Source organism: Falco naumanni, chromosome 9, assembly GCF_017639655.2.
Source record: "Falco naumanni isolate bFalNau1 chromosome 9, bFalNau1.pat, whole genome shotgun sequence".
NCBI classification, from domain to species: Eukaryota; Metazoa; Chordata; class Aves; order Falconiformes; family Falconidae; genus Falco; species Falco naumanni.
In genome coordinates, this window is record NC_054062.1 from 40,610,870 (window position 1) to 40,624,204 (window position 13,335).

At 45.9% G+C, this 13,335-nt stretch overlaps 1 protein-coding gene across 1 annotated transcript in view; it reads right to left on the reverse strand.

The window, feature by feature from the left end:
* GLUD1 (glutamate dehydrogenase 1) overlaps window positions 1-13,193 on the reverse strand; it is a 32,105-nt gene extending 18,912 nt beyond the window's left edge. The window contains exon 1 of the mRNA XM_040605755.1: window positions 12,677-13,193. Coding sequence (XP_040461689.1) covers window positions 12,677-13,103 — 427 coding nt within the window. The 5' untranslated portion in view covers window positions 13,104-13,193. The remainder of the gene's footprint in view (window positions 1-12,676) is intronic.
* Window positions 13,194-13,335: the final 142 nt, after the last annotated feature.

Sequence of the window (13,335 nt, forward strand, 5' to 3'; positions counted from 1 at the left end):
GGCACAGCCACATAACAGAAAGTAACAAGTCACTCTACTAATTCAAATTTGTTCAAAACATTTTGTTTGCATAAGCCTACCCCAGCAAGCTTGTGGGCCCATGCCACCCATCCCACACGTGCATGGAAGCCAGCCCACACCTGCATTCCCTGCTCTGAGTCACTCAACAGAATTGCAAGTGTGCTGACACACGGTGCAGGCACAACTCAGATTGTTGTGGTCTGACAGCAGCTCAGATGCAGAATGGGTGATCCCAGCCTTTCAAGGCAGTTCAAACCTTCAAAGAGCGGAAAATGATTACACAAAGGTAGGGACATCTATCACCTGCCTGACCCATACCTGTCTTCTAAAAAGTGAACTGTAGCTGTCCAATGCATTGATTAAACTCAAAAGTTAAAATTCATGTATTCTGGAGGTAGCTGCAGAGTAGAAAATATTTAACCAAACTGACAGGGCACATATACAGAACTACAGAAGCCTAAACACGTGATCAACACAGCGCCCACAGACAAAAAAAACCCCACCACAGCTATATGTTAGCTTCTATCCAAGCGTCTTCTACATCACTAAGCATGTAACAGAGCCATGAAGAATTTATTATCCCCACCTCTACTCCCCGAATCCTTGGCTGTAGGTTGTGCCAAGTTGCACGGTGGCTTGTAGCAGGCACAGAGTGTCCTTTAGATGCTAGGACAAGGCACTATGAATTTCCTACTTTCTATGTAAAGAGAAGACCATATTCAGGCCCTCAGGAGTGAGAAAAGGCCAGCATACATTATCCAAACTAAAGCACTGTGCTGCTATGAAAGCCATTCCTGAATGCTCTGGAAACAATCCCAGTTTCAAAGGAACTGAGTGCTGCTCAAATAAAGCTGAGGGCCAAGTGCTGCTTTCTTACGGGAGTTCAATCAGTAGAAGAAAGTACCATGTCTCTGCAGAACAGAATTTAAATTTTGTGTGCAAATGGGGGAAGGGTGGTCTCCCAAAGCAAGCTAACTAGTTTCTGACTTCGGTAGAATTGTGTTAATGCCTGGGCTTTCAAGAACCTTCTCACAGGAAGTAATATTCGAAATTTAAGTGGAATCTATCAGAGCCCAACCGACTAGTCACAGTTAACGGTTAAGTGGGTTTTTTAACACTTCTTACCCTGATCCTTCAAAGGAGCGACTACCCTTCCATCAGGCCCTGAGCAAGAACAAACACTACCTACGGCACTGACTGTCCTGCCTGGGCACACTGTTCCCTCTCGGCTGAGCAGGTACTCTGGTGACAGGTCTCATCTGAGCATTGCTCAAGCCAGCCGAGTCTGAAGCCACAATCTATGCTGGGCAGAAATGAACTCTGCCCCTCCACCCCCAGCTCAACCAGATCACTGTGTATTTATTTGTTCAGCCCATATATTTATTCAAACTTCAAGCTGCATACACAAAGCCTTTTTGCTATAACTAAACTCCCACAGGCACACAAAACGTTGTTTATTGATATATGGAAAGCAGCAGGGGGACCAAACCGTAAGGGACAGTTATTTTGTACAGTTTTAACAGGGAAGCAAAAGGAGAGAGCACCCTTTTCTGCACATCATACAGAAGATGGGTTCTGAAAAGGTGAACATACAGCAGTTTAACTAGAAGACTCAAACACGTGCAAAACAGTTACATCTCCAGTTTCCTTGTATTACAGTCAAGGATTACTATAAACTTTACTGTAATAAGTATTAAACTTTTACAGCAAGGGAAATAGGGAGAGGCCCAAAGACAAAGTCCTGAAAGGCTTTCAGCTGAGATGCCTATTTGTCACCCTTGTACATATACCAGAATAGGGAAAACTTTAGATTTGAGGCTGAAACTGTCCTTTTCTGGACAACTTCATATTTTTGAGCAAGATTTAGCTTCTTTTCTGGCCTTTTAAACAGCTCTCATTGTAATGGCGTGTCTGGTGGCTTCATCTTCCTAAGTGGGAGGCTAGTCAATCCTGAGAGTTGTGCTCACTTAACTAGCCACTTTGCTCCAGTTTATCTAGTGAAAATTGTCAGTAGTGTCAGGCAAAGTTCAAGGTGTGGATTCCAGGTTCCCTGACAGGTGTGATGATTTTTCCCTTCTCTGTCACCAGTGGATAACATTTCAGATGCGCTAACATTTCACTCCTTTTCACAATTAGGAGAGCTACTGTTTTCCAGGAACTGCAATTACTCTGCAGGAGGCCCACCTCTTGACGGGGAAGTTATTTGTGCTAAGCTGTTAGGACTGATGAGAAGCAGGCATCTGAGAATGCTGTACATTCCATCTGCAAGGGGATGCACAAAGATAAAAGGCTTAATTTCTATTCTATTTGGACATCAGTGAAATTTAGTTTGACAGCTTCCTAATTTGGCAGGAGGAGAGTATTGCCATGCATTTGTATGGCTTTTTTGGCAGTGTTACTATGCATTCAATAGTCTGAGTCTAAAAATGGACCGTATACAGAGATAAAATACTGTTTTAGTTTGGTTTGGGTTTTTTAAAGATTCATAATACATAAGCAAATGAAATGAAAAAAAAAATTAAAAAATGCTGCTACGCAGCAAGATTATGATTTTTTAAAATCCTAACAAGTCCCACACAGTCAGTCTCTGGAAACTTGTGACTTGTACAGCAAACTAGCTACAAAAAATAGTTTGAAGAAAGCCTCAAGTTACAGTATGACTCACTGCCATGGAAAATACTTTTCACTGGGAAACATACAAATTCTTGTCCTAGCTGAGAATTCTCTTTCCTTGCCACACCCCAAGAAGTTAAACAACATGCTAAGAGAGACACTTTGTTTTTCTATGCACGAGACCTTTTAGATGAGGAAATGTTTTCATTTAAATTTTGTTTTGTGACTGGTCAGTATAAAGAAAAGGCTTTATCATCACATTGCAGTGTCAATGCTTTTAAAACTTCTTTTTTGTGATCTGTATTTCGGAGATATACTTTACCCAGTATGGTGGTTTGACCCTGTCTGAATGCCAGGTGCCCACCAAAGCGGCTCCATCGTTCCCCTCCTCAACCAGACAGGGGAGAGAAAATAGAACAAAAGGTCCACAGGTTGAGATAAGGACAGGGAGATCGCTCAGCAATTACTGTCACAGGCAAAACAGACTCGGCTTTGGGAAAATCAGTTTGATGTGTTAACCATTCAAACCAGAAAAACGCCTTCCACCCACCCCTCCATTCTTCCCAGGCTTAATTCCTGATTTCTCTACCTCCTCCCCCTGAGCAGCACACCGGGACAAGGAACAGGTTTACAGTCAGTTCATCACATGTTGCTTCTGCTGCTCCTTCCTCCTCGCCCTGCCCTGCTCCAGCGTGGGGTCCCTCCCGTGGGAGACAGCTCTCCACAAACCTCTCCAATCTAAGTCCTTCCCATGGGCTGCAGTTCTGCACACGCTGCCCCAGCCAGGGTCCCCGCAGGGTCCCAGCCTCCTGCGGGCACCCACCTGCTCTGGTGTGGGACCCTCCCGGGCTGCAGGTGGGGATCTGCTCCTCCATGGACCCCCACGGGCTGAGGGCACAGCCTGCCTCACCGTGGGCTGCACCGCGGGCTGCGGGGGAACCTCTGCCCCGGTGCCTGGAGCCCCCCCTGCGTGACCTGGGGCTGCAGGGCGGCTGCTCTCACACAGTCTCACTCCTCTCTTCTGCTGCAGGTTTTTTTTGCGCAGTTGTTTCTTTTACCACCCTTCTTAAATATGTTATCCCAGAGGTACTGTCACTGATTAGCTCAGCCTTGGCCAGCAGCAGGTCTGTCTCAGAGCTGGCTGGCAACGGCCGTGTTGGACCTGGGGGAAGCTTCTGGCATCTTCTCACAGAAGTCACCACTGTAGCCCCCCCCCCCGTTACCAAAACCTTGTCATGCAAACCCACTACACCCAGCTACCTCTTGCACTGAGCCAAGTAACTGTTTCAGACAAAATAAAATTTGCTCATGATTTAAACTTAGCTTCTTAGATAGATGCTATGGATCAATTTTCACTTTTCCAAATGGAAGTAGCGACATGCTTGAAACAGTGGTTTTTAAACAAATGTCAGAGTAGTAATTATCAGCAAGACTGTATTTTGGATTCTGTAATAACAGCAGTCAGTTACCATTTTAATCAGCGGGTTTGTAGTAAAGGAGCGTACTAATAGGCATGCAACAAAGACCTTGATTTCAAAAAAACCTGGCTATAAATCCTACTAGATTTTACGCTGTGAGAATTTCAGTTGTTCTGTGATGTTGTTTGGGTTTTATGCTTCCTTAGAAAACACGGTGTACAGAACCACCACCTTTTCCAGGATGATTACTGCCTTTCTAGTATGCCTAAAAATCTACATCTAAGGAAGCTGGTGTAATTCTTTCCTGATCTTCTACTGCAGTGATCTTAAATGGTAGTATCTACGTATGCCCTCCTCACTAATGAGCATGAAGTATTCAAAGACAAGTCTCAAAAGTAAACAGTTGCCATAGTAACTGTTCAGAGCAAAACACATGGTAAACTACTCTTCCTGCACTAGGTATCTTGCAAACCTTAGCAAGTCTCTCAAGTTCCTCAGAACCTGCAACAGTCATGCTTTGACACTGGTGTGTTCTTCTAGTTGTGATCATCTTTAGAACTTTGAAACTAATTTGGGTCCTTTACAGATAACAATTCTTGTTAAGATGGTGCATTTGTTCTGCTCACTGCTATTTGCAAAATGCTTGCTCATCAGAAAAAGCATTCCAGGGAAGGCAGCAGCTATCCTACACTACCCATACAGCACTCAGCAAAACAGATTTCATGATCTCTTTGAAAGTTTTTAGGTCTGACTACAGCCATATTTATCTCCCAATTAGCAACACTGGATTCTGCAGTGGCCCTGTGGGTTAACAGCTTGCCTGACCCTGTCCAAAGGCTGACATTACATCCAGAGTCTAAAGGAGCTTCAGCAAAGATGCTCACCTTGTTTGAACTATTCAGCAAAATCTCCAAACAAAATCTGTAAATCAGCTTCAGCATTTATTGCAATGCCTTAGTTCCTTAACATTTTAACTCTGGATCATGTACAACATTTTCATTTAGATGAAGTCTGGGAAGTAAACAAGTGAGACTGATTACACTACTATAAAACTCTATGTAATCATTAATACCTAACACAGTAAGAACAGATCTTCCAAGCGATCCTTAGACTCTTTCAGAACAAGTACATTTTTCTAAATCCAGAAAAACAATCCAGCCTTCCCTAGAAGGAAATTGTTCAGCCTTATTTAACCATTTGGAAAGCGTGGCAAGAAGCACAATGACAAATTTTTTAATTACTGAAGATGAAGAAATTCCAGAGAAACCTAATAAAGCAAGATGAGTAATTCAGTGCTGGAAATAAGATCACTGCACACCCATCAGCAACAAGAACTACTCATTCCTAAACGCCAATTCACTAACTGCCAAGAGAGGAGATAAAAATATTTATCTCTTCCCACACAGCATTAGCCAGCTGTAACCTGGGGCAGTCAAGAGATTCCCCTATGGACACATCCCACCATTCTGATTTAACCACAAGTACGTATCTATTCCATGACTATAAGGTATTCAACCAGACAGAATACTTCAGTATACACCACTTCTTGTATGCTTTTAATAACCTGCACTTACATGAAATACGCTTAAACTATACACGTTCATTTCATTCCATGAAGAGAAAAGCCAAGAATATCCTCTATTAAAAAAATAACATGTGGGGCATTGGTAAGACCTTGTGTTTTTAATGCAGATATGACAAATTTAGTATAGCTACCACCAGGCAATCACGTATTACCTGAATTTATGCACATAGAATATGGCTCAGTAGAAGTAGAGTCTCACCTGCAGAACTACCTCAACCCTACTTAAAGCATAGCCTTCTCATTAAACTGCACTCCACTCTGTAGCAACAAAAACTGATACAGGGAGATGCAGTAACACTGCTTCCATGTAGATATTAATACCATGGGCATGGGTGTGCGCAGAGGGCGGAAATAACACACAAGTTGGCCCTGGTTAGGCCAAATGCCATAGGAGCCACAAAACAATAAGCCACTGCAGTGCTGACATGAAGCAGGCAAATTCCACGCTCTTACTAAGAGTTTATTTCCTAACAAGAGGGAGCTGTTGCAATTCAAGTAACAAAGCATACCTGCCAGGATGACCCAGAGAACAGGAGGGAGACTATCACACAAGAGACTCCCCTCCTCACCCCCTTCAACGTGTTTATCCAGAAACCTCAATGCTGAGAGAGGTATGATCACTCTATAAATAGACAAGAAGCCAACAGTAGCAAGGGAAAATAACTATTTAGGATCAAGGACAAAGCTGGCTACTACACAAACGGTATGAGCTGACTAAATGAAAAAGCTGAGGCTGAAAAAATTCATAGCCAGAAGAGCAAGACATAGACTCCTACAAGAGTATCGGAGATAAAAACACAAAACTGATACAGTTCACTGAGAATTGCAACTAGTTTATATTAAAAGACAGCAAAAGCACAGGTCACCCATTCCTTGTCTTTTTCTTTCCTTCAATTTGCAATTTAAATATAAATCCACTGCTGTAACAGTTGTAAAGTTAGGTAAGCTACAGTAAGAGGACTGAAACCTATGAAAATAAGGCACTCATAAGCTTTAGCTATAACACTGTTACCACAGTTCAGCTAATTACCTTTTTATTCTGTAAAAGTCTCATATTCATTTGAAGTTAGATCATTTTCCATGGTGTATTTTCAGGTTACAGATGGTCTATGCTACAGTTCCATCTGCTGCATGGTCTCTAGGGTACATTTCCACACCTTACCCTTGAAGACCCCCAGGCCAAAGACACTAGCTCAGAACTTTCATCCATGCATAACTTAAAAAAGCAAAGCCACCAATACAACCCCCAGATAAACAGAGCTCTGCTGAACTGAAGATACCTTATAGCACGACTTCTTACTTCCCCCACTTACAAAGGGGTATAAACAATGTCACAATAGCCAAGAGAGCACACGGGGTTGTACTGGTCCAACTCTTACACGTAAAGCTTTTCCTTTTGGAAGTAACGTTACCATCACGATGCGTGCGTACTGTTTTAGACAGTATGTACAACAGAGGCTATTTGACTGAGCACTGAGATTAGCATCAGCCTTAAGACCTCTGCAACTGGAAAACTGCGGCAGGGGTAGTATGAATGTCACCTTATGCAGTAAGAAACTCATTAACATGAAGTGAGAAGGATAAATCCTGATGGGCAGAAGAAAAGCAGCCAAAACCAGGAGATGGTACAGCTTTGTCATGCAGAATAGCACCTTCCAGCCAAGACAGCACCACTCAGGAAATCAGATTCATTCACCTCCAAGTCAACTGAGCAAATAAAGTAAGAATCATCTGTCTTTATATACAGAGAGTGAACTTCAAAGTAACCTATGACAAAAGTTTTTCAAAATTCCTGTGTAAGTGAAAGTTAGACTAAACCTGCTCTGGAACTAAAGATGGTTTTAAAGCTTTTCTGAACTGAGGAAGCAGCCGAGACTTGGTTAAAGCAATCTGGGTGAGCATAAACAAAAGGTTAGGCTGTTCCCCAGCTCCAAATCATTTGGTTTCGTTGATAGCAGACCTGCTGGACAGCCGGCTAAAATGAAAAGGCTTTAAAAAGTTCTAAAACCACTTAATAGCTTTATCCCCACACTAAATGCTGCCTAACAAACATGGAATCATTTCCATACTACTAAGCTGGTAGGGACTCGATAGGCTTATTCTGTTTTCTGAAACAGACCCATTAATGAAAACAGCTGTCAGCAACTACAAGAAAAAGCAGCTTAACCAGTTCTACACCTTTCACAGAACCTGATAAAATTATTTACAAGATTCATTATTTTAAGCAGGAACTGCCAGCGCACTTTTTAACAGAATCATCCATATTCAGCCATCTCATTTCCTGCCCCCCGTTCGGGTTCAGTTCTGCAGGCAGCTGTCAGTGCTGCGGACGAGAGCAGCTGCGGTTTCCTGCTGGTGCTGGCCACTCACACACAAGTCACCACGCCAGCAAAGGAAAGAGTGACCTGACCCACAGCATTACTTCAGCCACCACACAGTCCAGTCATATAAATACTAAGTTTGGATCATAAGCAACTTGATTTCCAACACACAAGAAAACTGCTTATCCCCATGTTCTCAATGGGATGAGGGATCTTAATTTTCCTTTCCAGCAAACAGTTACATTGCAGAAAACAGAGCCTTTAAAACCTGGACTCGCATGCTGGACATACCCCGAGGCCTACCACTGAAACGAGTAAATCCATAACCTTTCTGTGAAGATTCCTGAAGAACAGCAGAAGAAAAAGAATCACCACCTTCTCGAGTTGCAAAGTTTTGCAACCCACGAAGTAGAATGACAGGCTAATTTCTACAGCAATTAAATAGGTAAATGCCACAAGATGCAACAGACGATGTTATTTTTGGGTTCTCTCGATGACATGGGAAAATCCCACAGGTTACAAACTGAAAAGAAAGCATGTTTCAGTACCTAGTGCCAGTCTTCCTGAAAAGCACTGAGATGAAGAATCACCTGCACTGCGTGTAGTGACAACTGCATCCATGTGTCTGCCCGGCAGGGAAGGGCCTGGGGGGGCTGGCTGGCGGCCGGCTGGGCAGGAGCCCCCCGCGTGCCCAGGTGGCCCAGGAGGCCAGCGGCACCGGGCTGGTGCCCGAAACAGCGTGGCCAGCAGGCCCGGGGCAGGGACCGTCCCCCTGCGCTCGGCACCGGCGAGGCCGCCCCTGGAACGCTGTGTCCAGCTGTGGCCCCGCACGGCCAGAGGGACGCAGAGGGGCTGGAGCGTGTCCAGAGCCGGGCAGGGGCTGGGGAAGGGGCTGGGGCACCCGTGGGATGGGGGGCGGCTGGGGGGGCTCAGCCTGGAGAGGAGGGGGCTCAGAGGAGACCTTAGATCAGGCTGCCCAGGGAAATGGTGGACTCGCCATCCCTGGAGGTATTTGAAAAGCTGCGTAGATGTGGCGCTTGGGGACGTGGTTTAGTGGTGGGCTTGGCAGCGCTGGGTTATGGTTGGACTTTATCTCAAAGGTCTTTTCCAACCTAAATGATTCTACAATTGACTTCTGGTTTTACACCTGTTTTGGGGGGGAAGAGAGGAGAGTAGGATAAGCCATTAAATACTTCCTATGTTTATTAACTATGCTTAAGATTGTTAGAACTAGGTTATTAATAGCATCATACTTCTTGATTAGAGATATGACAGTCAAGTTTCCCACCAAAGTGTAGAAGTTTGCCTGTGCTAAAAATGTAAGACTGATCTTGAACTTGCCCTCATCCAGCCCAGCCCATGTGGTCTGCCATTCCATTTGCGCATCAGGCCAGAGTCATCCATCCACTCGGGAGCCTTATTTTCAATGCAGGCCTCTGCTAGCACTCACTCCGGTGGTTTATTTCTCCTTGCAGGCAACAGAGAGGCCAGCAGAGAAGGAAGTACAGAAGTACTACTAGCCAAGGAACTGCTGCGTTTCTCCTGGCAGGTATCATCTACGTGCACATGTGAGTTTTAAACTTGCTTCATAAAGATCAACCTCACATTAAGAAGTTTGGCACTTTTCAGATTTGGGCTGGACAGGGGTTGAGGTTTCACTCTAGAAGAGAATGATCAGGCAAAGAATTTGAAGATGTCTGTGACAGAAGGAACATAATCTAACTGCTATAATATTAAGCTACAAACATTTAATAGAAACACGAGGTGCTGCTAAAGTGCAGATAATTCAAATGTTTACTCTGTTTCCTCAAGTAATTTGGCTGTCTCTGGGTTTAAAGAATCTAAATCAAGATTTTTTTAAAAAATTTGATTGACAGTAAAAATTCTTCATTAGTTCATGGTTAAATCTGTAAATGACCTTATAAACAAAAAGGTATATAGAAGTAACATACAATCACTAATGAAGTATTTTGTTATGGATGTACAAAAAGAAATGAGGAACAAAATTGAAGGAAGACAGCCTTTAAAAGATTTAAAAATATTTGTTTTCCTACATTCCATACCTTAAAATGTACTTTGATCATTTGTCTAATCTGCATACACAACAGTATTTAATATTCTCTAAACAGCATCTCTTATCCTTCAGCTTACGTAAACCTCAAGAAATACAAGAGATGAGCTTTTAAATCACAATGCTTCTTAAAAGAATGACAGAGATGACAAAGAATCCCTACTTGCTATTACCTAGCAGTAACTAAACACTCTCTCTTAGTACCAAATACAAAATTCTAAAAAAAAAAAGTACAGGGAACCTTATTTTATCGAACTTTAAAGTATAGTAAGTACAAAGTCAAAGTTCACAACTCTGCATTTGAAAAAAATCTGGAAGCTGTGTTCCTCTAACTGCCCTGCAAGCCTTCCAGATTCTAACTCACCCCTTCTTTTAAAAGGTGGTCTTAATGTCCCCCTTGCTGTTTCTTGCTGGCATGAATCACTTTCATCAGACTCTTGAATCCACAGTGTGTGAGTGACACTCACTTCAGCAAGTTTTCGCATGTTGTACTATTATGGAGTTTGAGTTTTATTTCACTGGTCTTTGCAGGTTTTTTCCCCTGTGGAATGTACTAGGATTCCAGTTTAAAAATCACTTCTAGACAAAAGCTCAAGTTATTGGTGTATTCTGGGTGGATCAAATGTACCATAAACACAGAAAAACCTTTACTACTCCTTTTCTTTGCAGTTTGAGTAAAAATGATCTACTTCCTCCCATCTTTTTTTTTCATAGCAAGTTTCAAGCAGTCAATCTGCACTTATCGCACATGCCATATAAATTTACTGCAAAGCCAGATCTGTCATCTGATAGCGAGCAAATTCCTAGAGAGCATCAGAAGGTGAAATCCATTTATAATCACTACAGTGAAAAGAGTAGAAAGGAACTATCATTTGCAATTCCTTCCCCTAAACCCACAGAAGGTGGGGAGTGGCACAGGAAGAAAGGGACAAACTATTAAGACTTCCCATTTTCTTTAGCTGTCATTTCCAACTGCCTTGAAATTCACAGTTGTAACTTTCCACAAATGCTCCAGTGTTTGATCCAGTGTCAGTGCAGACAGGCATAACAAATGCTACTGAAAATCAAGAAATTCTGTTGAGGACTTACAAATGTAGGTATCAGAACAGAAGGTATCCCGTCACCCCATTGGTGTTTTTTGTTCCTGTACAGAGTGTTTTACAGTTCTTTGTTATGAAAACATTAATTTCTTTGGTACTACGCAATACTAATGTGACTTATTAGAAGTTATCGTATATATAAATACGATCTTATTACTTCATTTGCTACTGAACTGTATTTTGTTACACAAGTGGGGATCTTGTAAGTAACACAGGCTGTACAGAAAAGTACGTTTTGTGAGCAGCAGCAAAATAACCATCAGCATTTTAAAAGAAATCATAGCAATGTCAGAGAAACAGTGGCTCCACACAGAGTAAGCTTCAGCCATACCCAACTTCAGCTACAACTAAGTCTGTGGTGGTAACTCTTGTTCCAAGTAATCACCAGAAGCTGAGTTAGCCTCTTTCGGGTGAGGACTAAGCCTGCCATGGGACACTCACTATGTATTTGATTTTGCAAGGTTACGAACCGCATTAACAGGACAGACTATTTGCGCTGCAAAGAGAGACATCCCCCTGTCACATACGCACACCAGCTGAACTGGTTATCAGGAACACCCTTCCTACCCTATCCTCGAAGTCAGAGGTCTTTGCTGATAAGAAATCACCGAGAAAACTTTGCTTCCCGCAACCATCGTTATTTACCATAAAGCTGTTCTACGCTGAAGAAACATGTTTACAGAGCACAGAGGCTCCGGTCTGAAACGGTCCCAAAATGGTCTCCAATACTCAACTGTCCACAAAGTTCGAAGCTCCTGAAAAAGTTATGAGGACATCTGTATTTGTTTTTCCAGGAAACGCCATCTCTCCCAGACTACAAGGAGTCCGATTCGTCTAAGATCGGAGCTGATCCCACGTGAGCTCAGTCCCGCTCAGCTCCAGCGGGATTCACCCTCCCAGTCCCTCTGCACTGGCACGGCACCGGCCTCACCTACGCCAAGCCAGCTTCCCCTGGGCAAATCGCTTTAGGTTCTTTCCTGCATGTGTAGCCAACGCCTGGGGAAGCGTGCAATTTTATTATTTTATTTTTCTCTCCTGCCGCTTTCTGGGTGAGCACTGGGGTGTCACAAACGCAGCAGGCGGCGTGTGAAGGGGCAGCTCCTCAGCCCCCGGCTCCAGACCTGGCAGTTCAGCCGTGGAGACCCCACGTCCTCCGAGGGGCACCACCGCGGTCCGAGGCGCACCGGGCGGTTACGCGGAGCTGCCCTCGCACCCCTCGCCTTGCCCGAGGCCGGAGCCGCGGCGAAGGCCCGCCTGGAGCTCTCGCACCCCGGCTAACGGGCGGGTCACCCGCGGGGAGCCGGGCAGCGGATCGCTGAGGGGCCGAGGGGAGCCGCTCTGCCCCCGCTGCCGCCTTCCCCTCAGCTGAGGGAGGGAACCTGCTGCCTGTCGCGGCCGGAACGCCGGCCGGGCGGCCAGCGGGGAGCCAAGCGTCGCCCCCGCGCCGGTACCTCCGGGAGGCGCCCGGCCGGGGCGGGAGAGGGGCCGGCGGGCAGGGCACTGTCGAGCGGGGCGGGGGGGAAGGGGAGGGGGACGGCGGGTCTTACCTCCCTTGCAGGGGGTGCGGTGCTGGCTGTGCTGCGCCCGGTAGCCCTCGATCACTTCCCACTCGCCGTTGTCGCGCTTGATGGGGAAGGAGACGCTGAGCACATGGTTGCAGGGCTTGATGATGCGGAGGATGCCGCGGACGCGGTGGCGCCGGTCCTCCATGCTCTCGCGGGTGCGCAGCCCCTCCACCAGCTTGTCCTCCACGATGCTGGCGCCGCGGTCGAAGAACCCCTCCACCATCTTGAAAAAGTTGGGGTCGTCCTCCTTCTTCGCCGCCTCACAGTAGTGCCGCCGCGGGCACCGGCTCCCACCCCACGCCGCCGCCACCCCCCCGGCAGCCGCTGCCGGCCCGCCCGGCTCCGCGCCCGCCAGCACCGAACCGGCGGCCAGGCGGGACGCCAGCAGCTCCCCCAAGTAGCGGTACATGGCGGCGGCCGCCGGCACTCACGGTAGCGGCGAAAAGGCGAAGGGCACAGCCGCAGTGGCGGAGCCCGGCAGTACTGCTACAATAGGCGCGGGGCCGCCGCCGCCGCCTTTAAACGGCGTCGGGGTGGGGGAGGGGGGCGGCGGGGCAGGGGGGGGCCCCGGGGGGGGGCAGGAACGGGCTGCGCCTCCCCACTGCGCACGCGCCTCGCCTCTCCGCCCCGCCCCCGGCGGG